This window comes from Colossoma macropomum, unplaced genomic scaffold (genome assembly GCF_904425465.1).
Source record: "Colossoma macropomum unplaced genomic scaffold, Colossoma_macropomum, whole genome shotgun sequence".
Classification (NCBI taxonomy): domain Eukaryota; kingdom Metazoa; phylum Chordata; class Actinopteri; order Characiformes; family Serrasalmidae; genus Colossoma; species Colossoma macropomum.
The window spans coordinates 2,578,770-2,598,275 of NW_023496051.1; the positions used below are offsets into that span (position 1 = coordinate 2,578,770).

Genomic DNA, 19,506 nt, shown 5'->3' on the forward strand with positions numbered 1-19,506 from the left:
TCACAATGATCACTTCCTCATAAGTATGACTTTCTCATAATTATAATTTAGCATCTTATAATAATGACTTGACTAAGTCATAATTATGACTTGGTATCTCATATTTATCATTTATCATTTAGCATCTCATGATTATAACTAAGCATCTCATAATACTGTCATAATTACAATTTCATATCATAATTATGACTTAGCATCTCATAACAATGACTCACTATCTCATAATAATGAGATTCTATCCCATAATTATGACATAGTATCTCATAATTATGACTTACTATGTCAATCATGACTTAGTATCCCATAATTATGACTTATTATGTCATAACATAGTATCTTATGATTATGAATTAGAATTCCTCATAAGTATGACTTTCTCATAATTATGACTTAGCATCTTATAATAATGACTTGACTAAGTCATAATTATGACTTGGCATCTCATATTTATGATTTAGGATCTCATGATAGCATCTCATAATAATGACTTATACTCAGTCATAATTATGACATAATACTATGTCATAATTATGACTGAGTATCTCATAAGTTTAACTTCTTCATAATTATGATGTAGCATCTCATCATAATAACTTATTGTGTAAATATTATTACTTAGTATCATTAATGAGAAATCTCTCATAATTACGCATTAGCATCTCATCATTATGACATACTGTTTCATAATTATGCCTTAGTGTCTCATAATTATGACTTGGAATCCCATAATTATGCAAAGCATCTCATAACAATCACTTCCTCATAAGTATGACCTTCTCATAATTATGATTTAGGATTTTATAATAATGAATAAGTCATAATTATGACTTGGCATCTCATATTTATGATTTAGGATCTCATAATAATGACTTATACTCAATCATAATTATGACATAATACTATGTCATAACTTACTTTCTCATAATTATGACTTACCTTTTCATAATTACGATTTAGCATCATGTAATAATGACTTACTATGTCATAATTATGACTTAATATCATAATTGTGATTTAATATCTCATAATTATGATTTAGCACCTCAACATTGAGTTACTGTCATAATTATGACTTAGCATCTCATAAGTTTAACTTACTGTCTCATAATTATGACTTACCTTCTCATAATTATGACTTAGTATCAAGTAATAATTACTTACTACATCATAATCTTGACTTAATATAATAATTGTGACTTAATATTTCATGATTGTGACTTAGCATCGCAACATTGACTTACTATGTCATAATTATGACTTAATATCATAATTGTGATTTAATATCTCATAATTATGACTTAACATCTCATAAATTTAACTTACTTTTTTATAATTATGACTTACCTTCTCATAATTCTGATTTAGCATCTCTTCATAACTTACTGTGTAAACATTATTACTTTGTATCATAATAATGAAAAATCTCTCTTAATTAACACTTACAGTCTCATCGTTGTGACTTGCTATTTCATAACTGTGACTCAGTACCCCATAATTATGATGCAGTATCTCATAACTATGAGAATATTCTCAGATTATTTTACATGAGACAGAAAGTCATCAATATGAGACACTAAGTCAAAATTATGAGAAACTTTCTCATTATTATGAGACACAAGTCATCACTATGACAGACTATGGCCTCAAATCGGGGCCCCATACAGCTCACACAGGGTCCTTCAGGCTGAAACCTTTCTAGCCGCCCTTTTTCTCCCCCCTCCATCACAGCCTCTCAGCCTGTCAGCCTCGCAGCCCCACAGCCTCACAGCGCAGCGGCTCATTGAATAAAAGAAGGCGAGTCTCCAGCGCGGCGACCTGACTGGAAGCGCGAGCCCGTCACGTGACGAGCCCACGTCAGCAGCGTAATGGCAGCCTCCTGTTTTCTGAATTAACAACACGGAACGGGAGAGTTTAGAACGGCAGGTTTCCGCTCAGAGAGCCTCGGTCTCCAGAGGTACGTCTGGTCACCCTACTTTGGTTCCGCAGGCCCGTAAACTCCGGTCGGAGAAAACGGAGACGCGCGCGGTTTGTTATTTTTCCCCCGCTGCTGGCGCGTGAACGGCGCTGTGATGTCTCGTGCTGTAGCTGCTGCTGCTGCGCGTGCTGTGTTTTGAATCTGCCCGTTAGCGAGGCGGCTACGAAGTTAGCTTCTTGTTCGAATCTTTCCCGTTCCACCTTAAATAGCGCAGCAGTTCCATTCTGGCGCCTCAAGCTGAGTAACTGCTGCACCATTTAAGGTGGAACGGGAGAGATTCGAACAAGAAGCTGGGGGATAGGAAGCCAACTTCAGCCTCATGAGGTGGCTAGCTAACGGCGCCGCCGAGCGCGGCGAGAAAGCGACAAAAACAACTTTTCTTTTTCGTTAACAGCCATTTTGGGCCTTTAGTTCAGCTGGCAGCGGTTCAGCTTCGGTAAAACGGAGGAGGTTTAAAATGAAAAGTACTTTGAAGCCGCTCAGTTTCGACTGAACGGTGAAGGGAATGTGTCCCTCCTCCTCTTCCCACCCACAGAATTCATTAAATACTGCTCATATACGCCAATATAACGGGCTTTATGGTGAATTTAATGCGGTACCGGTTACAAATATCGTGCATTAATAACGTGATGCCGTGTAAACAACAATCTGACTAATCTGACAGCTTGTTTGTTTTGCCGTGGTGGGGCGTCATGCGAGGATCCAGCCAATCAGCGATCCCGGCTGTGTTTCCATTGACGTGATTGGACGGCGCGGCGCTCTGAATTCATTCACAGGCTCTGTTGTGATAAATCAACGGAAACGCAAGTTTTCACGACTCGACCCCCTGTAGGAATACAGGGACCACCATAAGAGAGAGAAAACTGAACTGAGGGTCCTGCGTTATTTCTTCAAATTAAATTAGAATTTTCAGATTTTCTGATAAGGAGAATTGTATTTTATTTCAAGTTACTTTATTGGTGCAGCTTTTAAGGATTATTTTGACATTTTGTTCCTTCTTTTTTGTCTTTTTTAATATAGTGGTGACTTTTATTATGTTATGCTAGTGTTAAAATAATTTTCCACAGACTTAAAATTCTTAAAGGGTTCCTTAGTAAGGAAAATGGTTCTGTGTAGAACCATGGACAATCAAAGAACCATTTGCAGGATCAAAGGGGTTCTTTGCATGATTAAAGTTTCTTCAGATTGAAGTACACTCTTAAAAAGATGGTGCTTCAGGGGATCTTTAATAAGGAAAATGGTTCTGTACAGAACCATTGACTATCAAAGAACCCCTCGCAGGATTAAAGGGTTCTTAAGAAGATCGGAGGTTCTTCAGATTGATGTCTATTCTTAAAAAAGATGGTGCTTCAAGGGTTCTTTTGTAACGGTAAATGGTTCTATTTAGAACCATGGACAATTAAAGAACCCCTTGCATGATTAAAGGGTTCTTCAGATTGATGTACTCTCTTAAAAAGATCCTGCTTAAGGGTCCTTTAATAAGGAAAATGGTTCTATATAGAACCATGGACAATCGAAGAACACTTTGCAGGATTAAAGGGTTCTTTGCGTGATTAAAGGTTCTTCAGATTGATGTACACTCTTAAAAAGATGGTGCTTCAAGGGTTCTTTAGTGAGGAAAATTGTTCTGTATAGAACCATAAACAATCAAAGAACCCCTGCATGATTAAAGGTTCTTAAGATTGATGTCCACTCTTAAAAAAAATGGTGCTTCAGTGGTTGTTTAGTGAAGACAGTGGTTCTATGTAGAACTATGGACAATCAAAGAACCCCTTGCATGATTAAAGGGTTCTTGAGGTTGATGGAGAATGTGCTGTAGATGGTTCTGTACAAAAGCTTTTTGAAAAGGGTTCTTCTGTTGTTATACGCTTGAGATCGTAACATGTCAGGAAAGCGAGGTTTAGAGTTTAGCCATGTTCACCACCAGAACCTCTCCTAGCCAGAAAACCTGACAGAATCCCAAATCAAAGCACTGCAAAGTCCTAAAAGGCATTTTTTATTTGGCAGTTTAAGTTCTGACCTGAACAGTTATGCAATTGTCTATCATGAAGTCAAGTCAGCATCTTTATAAATTAGCATTATCATCTGAAGTGCAGCAGTAAGTCAATGTTTAACTGGAGAGCGGTCATAGTTAGCAGTTTTATGAGACTTAAAGGTTGGAGAGCTGACCACGGTCTGACTTTGCACTACCTCACACTTTGTGAACTTCGGAGGAAAAAGGGAAAAAGCATGAGCTCAGGTATATTTTCAGCTGAAGTTTGGTCATCTGTAGACTCTTCTACTGTAGTTGTTCTGTTTTGGAATGATGGGTTTATGCTGTATTGAGACTGGCTAACAGTGAATGACATGAGCAGATTTGACTGAATAGCCTAAATGGCTACTATCTTTCATTCAGTGTTAGCAACATTTGGCACATTTGGATTTTCTTTTAAAGGTGCAATGTGTAAATTTTAACAGAGATCTGCTAGCAGAAATGGAATATAGTAAACAAAACCATGTTTGCATTAGTATATATTCACCTCTAACTGCAAATTGTGTGTGTCGTTAGCTTAGAATGAGCCCTTCATATCTACATAGGGAGCGGGTCCTTCTAACCAGTGGTGGACAAAGTACACAAATCATGTACTTGAGTTAAAGTAGAGATTCCCAAGGTAAAATATTACTCCCAGTAAAAGTAGAAGTTCCTCCCTTTAGACCTCCACTTGAGTAAAAGTACAAAAGTATTTGCCTTCAAATGTACTTAAGTATCGTAGGTAAAAGTACTAAAAGATTGATTACGAATCTGATGTCCTGTTATCATTTTTGTGACAAGACTCACTTCATCAACTTATTTTAGGTGAAAATACTCCAGTGTCTCTCTTGGTAAATCAGTCTCTTAATAGAATGTCATTAATTAGTGACGCTGATGTCTATTAATATTATCATAAGCACAAAACACTGAAGGCAAACAGTTTCCATCAGGGAGAGCTGAGTGGCTCTGAAATAACTTTTTGCAAACAAGCAAAGTTTCAGTTTAAGATTTATTTGCAACTTAGTTACAAGTTTAAGTTTAATAAAAACTTTAAACTCAGATTCACAGATGAGTTTTCCTTTCCTATATTGCATCTGTAGGTCTCTGTTCATAAACAGCCAATAGCCAAATAGCCAAAACAAATTTACTATAAAATGAAATGTGTTTGTATAAATTCAGAAAAAAGACACGTCAGTCACAACTGCATATGTGTACATATTTCTATATTGTGGTCTATTTACACAAAGTTAGGTTAGTTCATCATTTATGTTGATTAGACTCTCACAAAATTTTACGCTGCTGCACTGATGTTGAACTGTGTGCTGCACTGGGTCGGTATGACCAACAGGTCAAAACAAGCTCAAAACAAAGTGTGCACTGTGCCCTGATTGGAGTTCTTGCTTTGTGCTTCTTTTGTTTTGACGTTACATTTTTATACACACATAAACCAAAAGGAACGACAGATTTCTCATAATGTAGTGGAGTAAAAAGTGAGATATTTGACTTTGAAATGTAGTGGAGTGAAAGTAAAAAGTCGCCCAAAATGGAAAAACTTCAGTAAAGTACAGATACACGAAAAAACTACTCAAGTACAGTAACGAATTACATTTACTTAGTTACTGTCCACCACTGCTTTTAACACAGGCCGCCATGTTGCACCGGCAAGTTTATACCGTAGAACGGACAAACTAAACACTGGCTCTAGACAGTGACTTTGGTTTTTATATTGAAGCAGCAGCTTGAATTTAGTTTTGCTTTAGCTCCAGTTGGAAGACGCAGAAAGAAAAAGAATCAGTGGTTGCTGCCGGTACTGGCTAACCATTCTGTGTTGTGAAAGTTTGAGAACCCAAATTTTGGCAAATAGAGGATCATATTTATTATTTAGCCCAAAAAAAAAACGACAGAGGGTGAATCTTCATCAACTAACACACAAAAACATGAAGCAAAATAAAATCGCAACAGGCGACGGCTACTAGGGAGGGAATTCAGTCGGTTGCAATCTGCAACCTCACCACTAGATGATGCTAAATCTTACATATTGCACCTTTAAGTGATTGTGGATGTGTGTGCAGACGCTGCCATGTCCCCAAAGATCACAGTGGAGCTGCTGAGGCAGCTGAGGCAAGCGATGAAAAGCAGCAAGTACATCAAGGAGCCCATCCAGGCCTACATCATCCCTTCAGGAGACGCGCACCAGGTAAAAACACTGACCATAGCCACAGGTATCAGAATCTGCAGAAAACCTCCAGTCCAGGATAGTCTGTGATAGGAAACAGTGCTTAGATACCTGTAAGACCTAAAGTCAACCCGAAATCAAAATAGACCTTGCTGACATTGTTAGCTAATCTTTATGACATTGTTAAAGGGGAATCGTACTAATTTTTTAAAAAAAATTGACACATTTATGTGGTTAAGATGTAAACAAAGTCATTCAGAGTGGTTTAATGCAAAATGGTTCCTATCACCCTAGCAACCACCTGGGATACCATAGTATAGTAGAGTATTTATCACCTTAGCAACCACCTGGGATATTACAGTATAATATGGTATATATTACCTTAGCATCCTCCATGGGATACCTTAGTATAATATAGTATTTATCACACTAGCAACCACCTGGAATATCATAGTATAATATAGTATTTATGAGAGTGGTTTGGTGTGAAATGGTTCATTGTAGAGAAACATACTGACTCTGATGTCTTTGCAGTGAAGGTGATGGGAACCAGGGGTCACAATATCTACAGCACAAATACAGCTATTTTTATTTACTACCCAAAACCACCAGTGAACCTACCTTTGCTTTTTGTGTTTTTATATGTAATATGGATTATGATAAAATAGTGGTAAATCTGAAACAATACGTTTTCTTTGGGACCTACAACGTCCTGCATGTGCTTCACCCTGAGTGGATTTAAAAAATATGTTTTAGGCTAAAAACTTCTCAAAACTATGATAAAATAACGTCTCAAGCGTTAGGCAGCATTTTCACAACCATTTCATGTAATAGCTTTCTGTAAGCTTGTAGAGGTGGACGTCTGGTTCCTATCACCACCACTGTGAACAATTCTGACTCTCTAGAACAGAGCATTTCACACCAAAGTGCTCTGAATGACTTTGTTTACATCTCAACCATTTCATTATGCAGAAATTTAGAAAAATCAGTGGAATTCCCCTTTATGTACTGGAACTGGTAAGGATCTGGTTAGTCCTGTCAGCTTGCCTGCGTGTGTGTGTGCTCGCCTCCCGGGCTGTGATTGTGAAATCATCCCTGATTATTAGAGACTGCCTGACCTCTGAGACGTGCTGGAGAGGGTAACCCCCACCGCCTTTGTGTTGGATTATCAGTAATTAGGCCTGATTGCTTATAAGTCTTCTGTCAAGGCCTCTAACGTCTTACTAATTTCTACTAGAATAGGGGACCTAATTCTAGATCAGCAGTATTACTCTTACTTTTAACCACAGGATGCACATATGCATTAAATGTATGTCTTTAACCAAACAGGCTAATGTAAACAGATTGTGTTCTAAGGGTGTAGGACATACTGTTATCTATAAATATGGGCAGAATTACAAAATACTTGTGTAGATTGTGTAAATTATAAATTAAGATGTAAACAAAGTAATTCAAATGGTTTGGTGTGAAATGCTCTGTTTTAGAGAAGCTTATAGAGTCAGAACTGTTCACAGTGGTGGTGATAGGAACCAGATGTCCATCTCTAAAAGCTCCCTCACAGAAGGTTACTACATGAAATGGTCGTAAATACAATGCCTGGGACACTATTTATGATCATTTTGAGAGATAATTTTGGCTTAAAATGTTTCTTTTAATATTGTAATATATTATTTATCACTCTAGTAACCACCTGGAATATCACAGTATAGTAGAGTATTTATCACCTTAGCAACCACCTGGGATACAATACCATAGTATAGTAGAGTATTTATCACCTTGGAAACCACCTAGGATATCATAGTATAGAAGAGTATTTAGCACTTTGGAAACCACCTGGGATATTGTAATAATGGCCTAGCAACACTTTAGCAACCACCTGGAATACCATAGCAACTACCTAGCAACGTTTTAGCGGCCACTTGGATTACTTTGTCAAGCCCCTTCTAGTTTTGTCTGTACTTTTTGTTAATGTTTATAGAAAACCAGAATATCATGCATGTGAACACTTCTCATCGCATTTCTCTTTATTCTCCCGTGCAGAGTGAATATATTGCTCCCTGTGACTGCAGACGTGAGTTCATCTGTGGATTCAATGGCTCAGCAGGTACAGTTGTGTGTGTTTTATTATTTATTTTTTCTTTTTATACTAATATTCATTATTACCATATTAGTTTTTAGTTGTTTTGGCAAAACAGAGCCAAGTGTTTCACCACTTTGAGGGCGTTTAAAGGACTTGAATAACTACATAACTGAATAACTCATCGTGACACTGGCACCAGATGACTACTCAATAAAATAACACTAACTCGCTCAAGACGAATGACAAATTTTGAGACTCAATTGAAAGATATTGTTACTGGTACTATCACAGCTCATATGGCCTGTTTATGAATCCATACTTTTGTACTTTAAACAGTCAAAATTTAAAGATCTGTTCCACCAATTTTTTACATAATTTTATACTGAGATGTAAAGAAAGTGGAGTAATGTGAAACGGTTGTTTGTAGAGACTCTTTACAGCGGTGGTGATTGGAACCAACACAAATGCAACCAACATCACACCATGATAGGGTTCTTCAGATTGATGGAGAATGTGTTGTAGATGGTTCTGTATAGAACCCTTTTTGAAAAGGGTCCTATATAGTACCAAAAAGGGTTCCACTATTACAAGCCAAAGAACCCTTTTTTGGTACTATATAGAATGCTTGCTTTGCTAAGAGTGTACGCTCGAAAAGGAAAAAAGGTGGCTCTTCAGGGGTTCTTTAGTAACGTACATGGTTCTATATAGAACCATTAACACTCAAATGCATGAGTAAAGGATTCTTTGCATCATGAAAGGGTTCTCCTTGTTGAATAATGTGTTGTAGATGGTTCTATATAGAACCCTTTTTGAAAAACGCTCTTTATAACACCAAAAAGGGTTCCACAAGCCAAAGAACTCTTTTTTGGTACTATGTAGAGCGGTTTTTGCTAAGAGTGTACACTCTTAAAAAAGATGGTTCAGGGTTTCTTTAGTAAAGAAAATGGTTCTATATAGAACCATGAGCACTCAAAGAACCCTTTGCATGATTAAAGGGTTCTTTGCATTGTGAAAGGTTCTTCAGATTAATTGAGAATGTATTGTAGATGGTTTTATATAGAACCTTTTTTAAAAGGGTTGTATATAGCACCAAAAAGTTTCTGTTATTGTTACAAGCCAGAGAACCCTTTTTTGGTATTATATAGAGCCTTTTTTGCTAAGATTCATTGCTTCATGTCTTAGAATTAAACTAAAACTGATATATGTAAATGACCTCTGCTCTGATTGGCAAATGAAGTACACCATACAAAAGCAGTCTGGGGTGACGTGTACAAAACATGTTTGCATACTACATCAAACTCGTATTTCTAAAAAAATACAGACAAACGTGGACGTCTATAAACTGCATTGCAAGTGGCAATCATCGGGGTCCAAGCACTCTAGGCTTTTATCTAAAAAAGCCTGAAAAGGTGGGTGGCTGTTTATTATTCATGCATTTACATGCATGTTGCTTGGTTTTAGGCACTGCTATAGTGACAGAGCAGCATGCCGCCATGTGGACGGACGGACGATACTTCCTGCAGGCCAGCCAACAGATGGACAACAACTGGACTCTGATGAAAATGGGTATGACATTACAGTGATAGTTGATGGGCAAAAATGTAACATGAGTCAACATTTAAAATTTTTATTTCCATCTAAATATGATGACTTTTGACCCCCTGTAAAATGTCTTCTGATTTTCATTACATCACCGTGTGCCGGTGAGTGGGGAAAAATAGTATTAACCAATAATATCATCACCCTCCCATGTAGGCATGGTTGCAATTACTTGAGCTGACTGCAACGATTTTCTTCACTTATTAGCTTTCACAATCATATGTTTATGTTCCAACAAACAGAATTGGGCACATATTCAGCTGTTGGGTTGAGGCAAATGCATGTAAACAAAAGAAAGCAGAAAATGCATTTAGTGAGACCAAAAATGTACTAACTTCTAAATGATGCTGTAACACCTTTAGAGGGCAGCAGTGAGTAGTGTTTGTTTATTTGAGCTAAAGCTGGAAGCTAGTATATTTTGACAGCAAGGATGCAGGATGGCTAACTAGCCAATGTGGCAACTTTGGGCCTGTACTTTAATAGTTGCAGTGGCAATGAATGATTAGCTGAAATTTCCTGATCGTGACAGGTCTACTTCCACTACCCCCACCTATCATCAGGCAAAAACGCTCAGCTAGATCCCGACCAGCTAGAGACCCCTCCTACCGTGTTTCACTCACAAATATGTCAAAGGAAAGGAAGTTGTTCACTACAGGATACACAATTAATCGCTTTCTGTCATACATAAAATGCTGTGATATTAAAAAGACTATAAACATCATATTGAGCTAGCCTGCAAACCCTGTGAGTCCTGTGATAAAATGCCATGTTGGCTCTGTTAATAAGTGAGTGTGCAGCTAGACCTTGTATGTTTTCTCCTTGTCATTAATGTTTTCCTCATGGTGATTATGGTTTGTCCATGAGCTGTTTAATTTAGTAGACTATTTTAACTAATTAAATGAACTGTATGCTTAATGATGTGTGCAGAAATAATCATTAAGGCTATGAATGTTTCCGGAACTCAAGTAGGCCCCCCCCACATACCCCAAATGTGGTCAGTCAGCCAAAACATATTTGATGTCTGAAGTTTGCTTCTTTAGTTTTGCACTGGAGGCTAATGTAGCTAACGGCAATTAGCATTTAATTTGCATACCTCATACATACCTCATACAAGTTGGTTTCATTTTCACACATTTGGATTTCTGTGGGTTTCAGTAGCTTTTGAATGGTGGGCTAAAAGGTTTACAAATTTTCATTTAGTTTTTGTCTGAAGTTGATGTCCTCACTGATTTTTGTGAACGGTCCTAACCACTATGAGAGCTAAACCACCATCTACAAATTTCAGTGCAAGTGGTAATCATCGGGGTCCAAGCACTCTGAGCTATGATGGGGCCAATAGAACACAAATAATAGCCAAACTTTTTAGAATGGCCTTGATTTCTAATAGATGTGGAGGCTCAAAAGAAGATGCCAAATTTCATACACATTGACCTTCTGACTTTGGTATGGAAAGCAGATTTTTAATAAATAAATCAAAATAGCACAATGTTTGGACAACTTGCCATAGGTGTTGAACTGAACAAAATTATTCCACAGCAGTTATTACTCTATTTTAGTGCCAGAGTGAAGCAGAATGATGCTGCTGGACAGTCAGAGATGTCAGGTCGGATTTCATGGGAGTTATTTGCACCAGATATATATATGTTAATGTCACAATCACAGGCTCAAAAAGAAGGTCTGGCTTGATTTTTAGGTCTCAAATGCAAAATCAACATTATACTGATGAAGATATGATGACAGTAGTAGATAATTCACTCACGTCTCCAGAAGACATGTCCTTCACCATGTTCTGACTGAGTTCTCTTTGAATTCTCTTTCAATGCGCTTGCGATCATAAGATTCTTCCGCTCGGGGAAGGCGTCTGAAGCACAACCCACATTACATAATGTTTTTCCACACATTGCATGCAATTACATTGCGTGTCCACCAGATATGTCTCCAAATCCAACACAATGTACATAGCATAGCTTCACGTAATAGACTGTAATAGGTTTCTGAACTGTGTGACATTCTGTTATAGATAAACATGGGCAAAGTACATGATGCTACCATTTACAGCTCTGCAACAATCTTTTTGACTAAAGAAGCAAACTTGGAAAGCAAGCATGTCTTGCTGCCCGACTGCATTTGGGTTAAGGGAGAAATAAGGCCAATTGAATTTTTCACCAAATTATTGCTTAGAAATCCTGAGATAGGCTTAAGTACATTATTTTGGTCTGATATAAATATAAGTGACAAAACTCTTGTCGTCATCCAGGCCTGAAGGAGACACCATCACAGGAGGACTGGCTCATCAGCGTTCTGCCGGAAAACTCCAAAGTGGGGGTCGACCCCTGGATCATTGCTGCTGGTCAGTGTTAACACTGCTCAATTAATATCTCTCAAAAACATATTCATTATACAGTGGAAATCTAGACAGCTACATCCATGTCTCTTGGATGCTAAGGGAACTTTGTGAGAATTGAGTGTTATTTACCTTTTTAAAATTACATTTTAAAGTTATGTTAAGGGTTATTCGTAGCTTCTTTAATACTTTTAAACAGTTACAGGATTGTTTCATTTTTGACCATTGATGTAAATTTTTTTCCATGCCAAGGAGGAGAGCCAGGAGATTGAGATGCAGTGTCTTTATTTGAGAGCACTTTGTCTACCAGCCTACAGTAGCCCAGTCTGAAAGCAGTTCTTGCATACAGGCTTTTATAATGTGTATTTCCCCTGCAGCCATTGGTACATCTGCTAAGGATCATATCAGGACATTCTATTGTAAATACATACAATTAGCTGCTTGTGCATTTACTTACAGACAAAAAAACATTCTTGCTCTGTAATTTAAAATATGGGAGATGTAACCAAAAATATAAAGTAAGTAACTAAAACTAAAGAAAGAAAATCAAATAAACAACACTATATAAATTACATTGGTCAATATTGTTAGTTATTGAATTTTTTACTCCTTAAAAAAAGTCCTTAAAATTGGTTCTGGTATTTTGACTAATATTAAATTTTATTTGCTGGAATTGATATTGTTTCAGACCAGTGGAAGGCCATGGCTAAAGCTCTGAGCGGTGCCGGACACTCTCTGGTTGCTCTTCAGGAGAATCTCATTGACGCCATCTGGGAGGACCGACCTGTCCGGCCGAGTACACAGCTCAGTGCTCTGGGGCTTAAATACACAGGTAACACATACACACACACACACACACACACACACACACACACACACACACACAAAGGTGAATAAAATTAATTATATATATATATATATATACGTGTGTACAGTGTATATACATATATATATATATGTATGTATATATGTGTGTGTGTGTGTGTGTGTGTGTACAGAGACCACACTTCTGCACATTTTAAAGCACAATTACCGTTTATTTGCTGAATTTAACATACTGGGAATAAAGCATAAATGTGGCCTGTGCTGAAGTTTTCTCACCCATCTGTGCAAATAAATAGAAATTACTTCATGGATATTAGGCATCTCCAAGTCCAGTCAGCAGTGCTGTGGCTGTTTGTAAAGAGATAATCGCCATAACTGATGCAGCAAAGGCTGTAAAACTTAAATGCTCAGTTTAAATCTCATTTTTAAAACATATTAACTGATATATTTGGTTGTATTGCCTTGATTGTATTTGATTTATTGATGTACTGATAACAAATGAAAGCTGAAATCTAAATGGCTAAGATTTCCCCTCTGCATTATCAGTGCCTCGTCCCAAACCACGTACTAGTATACCAAATAGTCTGTAGAAACAACAGTGTATCTTTAGAAGTGCACTCTTTAGCGTAGTGGGTAAAATATGTGTGGTTTGAAACGCGGTGTTGGATCAGCCAGTGAGACGCGTTCAACAGTCCAGCTGCTTCATATATATACATACTGCATCTAAAATATCTACATACGCTACAAAGACAAAAGTTTTGGGACACACCTCCATATTGCATTCAGGTGCTTTAGCTACACCCATTACTAACAGGTGAATAAAATTAAGCACACAGCCTTGTGGTCTTGATAAACAAACACTGGCAGCAGAATGAGTCATACTGATGACTCAGTGTCTTTAAACATGGAACTGTCATAAGATGCCACCTCTGCCGCAAGTCAGTTTGTGCAATGTCTGTCCTGCTAGATCTGCCCTAGACAACTGTAAGTGCTATTGTTGTGAAATTGAAGCACCTAGGAGCAACAGCAGCTCAGCCACGAAACGGTAGACCATACAAACTCACAGAGCGGGGCCACCAAGTGCTGAATCGCACAGTGCCTATCCTCTGTTGAATCACTCACTAAAGAGTTCCAAATTGCATCTGGAAGCAACATCAGCGAAAGAACTGCGCATTAGGAGCTTTACAGAATGAGTTTCCATGGCCGAGCAGCTACACACAAGCCTAAGATCAAAATACACAGTGCCGATAATGATATGGGGTTGTCTTTCAGGGGTTGGCCTAGTCCTCTTAGTTCCAGATCTTTGGGATGATCTAGAATGGAGACTGTGAGTCAGGCCCTCTTGTCCAACATCAGTGTCTGACCTCACAAAGGCTCTTCTGGATGAACGGACAAAAATTGCCACAGACACACTACAAAATCTTGTAGAAAGCTTCCCTGAAGCTGTTATAAAAGGGGGACCAACTCCATATTAATGCCTATGGATTTAGAATGGGATGTCATAAAAGCTCCTGTAGGTTTAATGTGTAGGTGTCCCAATACTTTTGTCCATATAGCTCATCTTTTTTTAGTCATGTTGGTCTATGTTGCTTGGTCTTCATCCACCTGCAAGGTTGTAGCTGTAGCAACAGTGATTAGACGAGCTCTGTCAGAGTTAAAGCTTGCCTGCCAAAATGGCGACGGGTCTTTCTTAATGACGTAATCGAATACTATGAATTAGAGGATGTGTTAACTTATCTTCACAAAACATGCAGTAGACTGGCTTTTGCACACGACTGTGCATTATTGAAAGCATTGCTTCCAAACGTTTCAATGGTAGTGTTTGTACTAAATTGTCTTTGTCTCCTGAACAGGTCTGAGCTGGCAGGATAAGATCGTGCAGCTGAGGGGGAAGATGGCAGAGAGAAAGATCTCCTGGTTCGTGGTGACGGCCCTGGACGAGATCGCATGTGCGTATCAGAAAGCTTCATCTTGTGCGCGTGTGTGAGTGTGGAGTGGTCAGATCACGACCCACCTCTTGGGCCCCTCTTGTCCTGCCAATTAGCTGGAATTAAAAGACTCTTATGGCAAATTGGCTTGTGGGTTTGGTTGATGCTGTTAATTGGGCTGACATTGTTTTTGATTTCTAGTGGGCCAAATTAAGGTAGGTGTGTGATGCCTCAGGGTGAATCCTCAGAAAGGGTTTTCCTGAGAGACTCATTACTCATGCTTTGTGTCATCTGTAGTGACATGGATATAAAGCAGTAGCTTAACAGTACATTTATACTGATGTGTTTTTATAGTTTTTCACTGATTCTATGAGGCTAATGGAAATCTTGTACCTTCACTCTTTTATCATACATACTTGCCTTAAACTATATCTAACTGCTAAAGAAGAATTCCACTGATTTTCCAAGATTTCTGCATAATTAAATCATGAAGATGTGAACAAAGTCATTCAGAGCACTTTGGTGTGAAATGCTCTGTTCTATAGAGTCAGAATTGTTCACAGTGGTGGTGATAGGAACCAGACATCCACCTATTCAAGCTTACAGAAAGCTATTATATGAAATGGTTGTGAAAATGCTGCCAAACGCTTGAGACGTTATTTTATCATAGTTTTGAGAAGGTTTTAGCCTAAACATATATTTTTTTTAAATCCACTCATGGGTGAAGCACATGCAGGACGTTGTAGGTCCCAAAGAAAACGTATTGTTTCAGATTTACCACTATTTTATCATAATCCATATTACATATAAAAACACAAAAGGCAAAGGTAGGTTCACTGGTGGTTTTGGGTAGTAAATAACATGGCTATATTTGTGCTGTAGATATTGTGACCTGTGGTTCCCATCACCACCACTGTAAAGACATCAGAGTCAGCAAGTTTCTCTACAATAAACCATTTCACGTCAGACCACTCTGAATGACTTTGTTTACATCTTAATGTTTGAATTATGCAGATATTTTGGAAAATTGATTTTTATATATATTCATATAGACTAGCTTTTTTGGTTTCTAGCACTATTTTCTATCTGTCTATCCAAAAATGGTCAAAATTATGGCGCATTGCTAAAAACAGTAGTATTGGTCATGTTGATACTATAGCAATAAACCTAGCAGCGCCTTAATAACCAACAGGGATAGTGTAGCAATGGCTTAGCAACACATTGGCAACCAGCTCGGATGCCGTTAAAACAGCCTAGCAACACCTTAGCTGTGATATCAAAGTAATGGCCTAGCAACACTTTAGCAACCACCTGGAATACCACAGCAACAGCCCAGCAGCACCTTAGCAACCACCTGCAATACTTTGTCAAGCCCCTTCTAGTTTTGTCTGTAATCTTGTTCATGTTTATAGATAACAGAATATCATGCATTGCCAGAAACCACAAAAGCAAGTCTATTAGAAACGTGAGTAGAGGTTAAAATTGTGAACATTTAGATTTATGACTGAACTGTGCTTTTAAATGACAACATTCTCTTCTTTTTAGGGCTTTTTAACTTGCGTGGCTCAGATATTGAGTATAACCCCGTGTTCTTTGCATACGCCATCATTGGAATCAACAGCATACGGTAACGTCACTGCATGACTACTTGAATTTTGAATAATAAGGAATACAGTATGGTTTCATTTACGATTAGAATTTGTGTTATGAGTATCCCACACATGTTCATATCATATAATATTCACACGAAATGCAAATTTAATACCTATATTAAAGGCCTGGGCATTTCCAGTCTTTCAGTAATTGAATAGTGACAAGTAATTTGATCAATATCTGAATAGAACATCATTTCAGCACAACCAACAAAGATCATTAATAGCTTGTACATAACATGAAATATAATGTATATAATATGATATAAAAGATGTTTCAAGAATTTACAATGATAACAATAATGAATAACACCAACCAGGTGCTATTTGTGAATGAGAATGATTTATTTACATTTATGAAGATGCATATTTTTGAAAAAAGCCACATATTTTCTTTTAGAGTCTGTGTTTTTGACAGTGTGGTGATTTCACCTTCCATTTCAATCAAATTTTACTGTGTAAATTTTAAAGCAGGCGCTGATTTTTATTCTACAAAATACATTTTTTAAACATTGACTCAATTTAAGGCCATTAAAAAACAACCTTAACATAAACAATATGTTGACTACTCGTCCTTTTAACCCTCGAAACCCAAAGCCTTCAATTTGTGGGCAAAAATGTAGGTAACTTCTATCCTTAATAACTTCAGAATGGTTTAAGCTACAGACATGATCCACATATCAGACCATTCAGCCCTAACTAGCTAGCATGACGTCATCTAACTGTGACGTCAGCATCAGTGAGTAATTCGGCTCAGAAATCACCCAAAATCCTGTTATTATCGCTCTGTTTTTTGGCCTTTATTTTCCAACAAAGGGTTAAAACAGCGACATGATTCACACATCAGGTCACTCATCAGACTCTGCTTCACCATCCAGAGTGATTTTATCCACCTGTGACCATCCATCAGCCAGCAATCCAGCTCCAAAATCACCCAAACCCCACTTGCTACTGTTATACTACATCTCTGCTTTTAGTCTTCATATTATAAACAAAGGGTTAAAAATAGTGACATAATTTACACCCCAGAGCACTCAGAGGAACCTGCTATCACTAGCCAGAGTGAGAGAAACCAGCTCTAACATCACACAACCCAGAAATACAGCACAAACACACAGCCAGATCACTGTAAAACCTGCTATTAGCTCTCTGCTTTAGCCTTCATTTGGCAACAAAAGGGTTAAACTAAACGAATAGTCGGTTTTTCAGTACCATGACTAGAATACAAATTAGTCAGTTACAAAAACAGTACTGTGCACTCATTTATTGAATTTCCAACCAAAACAGTACAAGCTATTTATTATTCAGGAGATATTTCTGAGGAGGGTAGACATAAGATAAACCAGTAGAAAGTCAAAGGAAAATGACACTGATGGAGTGGAGTTAATGATCAAAAAATGATTAAATGCCACAGAGAAAGTGTGGCTCCTGTCAACCACCTGGAAGACCTGGTAGACACCAAAACTGACCCCCATCAGATAAACAGCACTTAAAGCTTTCATCTTTGAGAGAGAGGAGAAAATCAAGCTGCTTCAGATCTGAAAACATCCACAGGTGTTTCTGTCCATCCTTCCACTGTGAGAAGACGACTCAGCGCTATGGGTCTGAAAGGATGTGTAGCTGTTCAAGAAGCCCTTGCTGAGACAAAAAGGACAAAAATTTACAAATCAAAAAATCTGCTGCCGTTCTCAGAACTGAAGAATAAAAAACTTGCACTTAATGGTCTTTTTGACTGGAAATGAAATAAAAGAAGGGTCTCTGACTTTTGCACAGTACTGTGTAACAGAGGAAGAGTCTCATTTTCTTGTGTATTTACATGAAGTACAGTTTGGTGTATTGTATAAACCACTTGTGTCAGACTGCTGTCCTTGCGGGCCACTGCTCTGCAGACTCAGTCAAACACATCTAATTTAGCAAGCCCCTATATTGAGTCCCAGAAGAGGGAAAACGGCAAACAGAAACCAGTTTGACAGTAGTTTAACTGGTCTTTAATTGTGAAAAGGGCTAAAACATGATCTTCGCTCCTGTCATGTCAGGTTGTTTTTGGATGAGAAGCGTGTTGTGGACCCCGTGGTGCGGGAGCACCTGGAGCTGGACAGTCCCAGTAAGCCGGAGCTGGAGGTGCAGTGTTTGCCCTACGAGTCCGTCTACACGGAGCTGCGGGCGGTCTGCTCCGCACTCGGCCCTAAAGAGAAGGTGTGGATCAGCGACAAGGCCAGCTGCGCCCTCACTCAGGCCATTCCCAAGGTGAGTCAACAGGAATGATGTCTTTTGCTGTATCTTTCAGGGTAATATTATATTGTTTATAGACAAAAATATACCTGAACAGTACTCTTATCTTCCAACACTGTATGACATACTGGATCTCTCTACTATATGGATCAGTCTATGGAATTGGTTCAAAATCAGAGTGGAAAACATATTTGGGACTTTAGACTAAAATGCTTTTGCTTTCAGTGACCCTATACCTTAATTATGTTTATTTTATTAACATAAATGATTGAACGTTCCATTTTGTCACTACCAAAACAATCATAACACTACTGCAACCGAGACTGTTTCGGTGGTGACAATTTTAGCTCATTTTGAGCAGAACTCCAAAAAAGCTAGCCAGTACATGACTAACAAACACAGCTTTACACAGCTGTACACAAATAAAATCATAGTATTTTTACTGAAACACACAAAAAATGTACTTAATTGGAGAAAATGTGTTTCGGTAATGAGGACACATTTACTTCAAAAACAATTTGATCTAACTGCTCACCATGTGGCCATGAGGGACAAGGATGCAGTCTCACTTCCTGCTCTAAAATGCAGGGGTGTGGCTAAAATAAGGGTCCGCCTACAGACTAAAACTCTTTGTGTTTCGGTAGTGACAGAAAAACATGGGACGGCATTTTTTGAATAATTTTT

The 19,506-nt window shown here is 38.0% G+C and overlaps 1 protein-coding gene across 2 annotated transcripts in view; it reads left to right on the top strand.

Annotated features, from left to right (window-relative positions):
• The first annotated feature begins 1,831 nt into the window (after positions 1–1,831).
• The window catches only part of xpnpep1 (X-prolyl aminopeptidase (aminopeptidase P) 1, soluble), a 34,697-nt gene continuing 17,022 nt past the window's right edge, over positions 1,832–19,506 (top strand). The window contains exons 1-9 of one of the 2 annotated variants that reach the window (XM_036565167.1): positions 1,832–1,954; positions 6,059–6,183; positions 8,203–8,266; positions 9,704–9,808; positions 12,099–12,191; positions 12,874–13,017; positions 14,864–14,959; positions 16,484–16,565; positions 18,627–18,837. In XM_036565167.1, the coding sequence (XP_036421060.1) occupies positions 6,067–6,183; positions 8,203–8,266; positions 9,704–9,808; positions 12,099–12,191; positions 12,874–13,017; positions 14,864–14,959; positions 16,484–16,565; positions 18,627–18,837 (912 nt within the window). In that variant the 5' untranslated portion in view covers positions 1,832–1,954; positions 6,059–6,066. Of the gene's footprint in view, positions 1,955–4,082; positions 4,215–6,058; positions 6,184–8,202; positions 8,267–9,703; positions 9,809–12,098; positions 12,192–12,873; positions 13,018–14,863; positions 14,960–16,483; positions 16,566–18,626; positions 18,838–19,506 lie in introns of those variants that run through there. The other variant, XM_036565166.1, reaches the window with a different exon arrangement.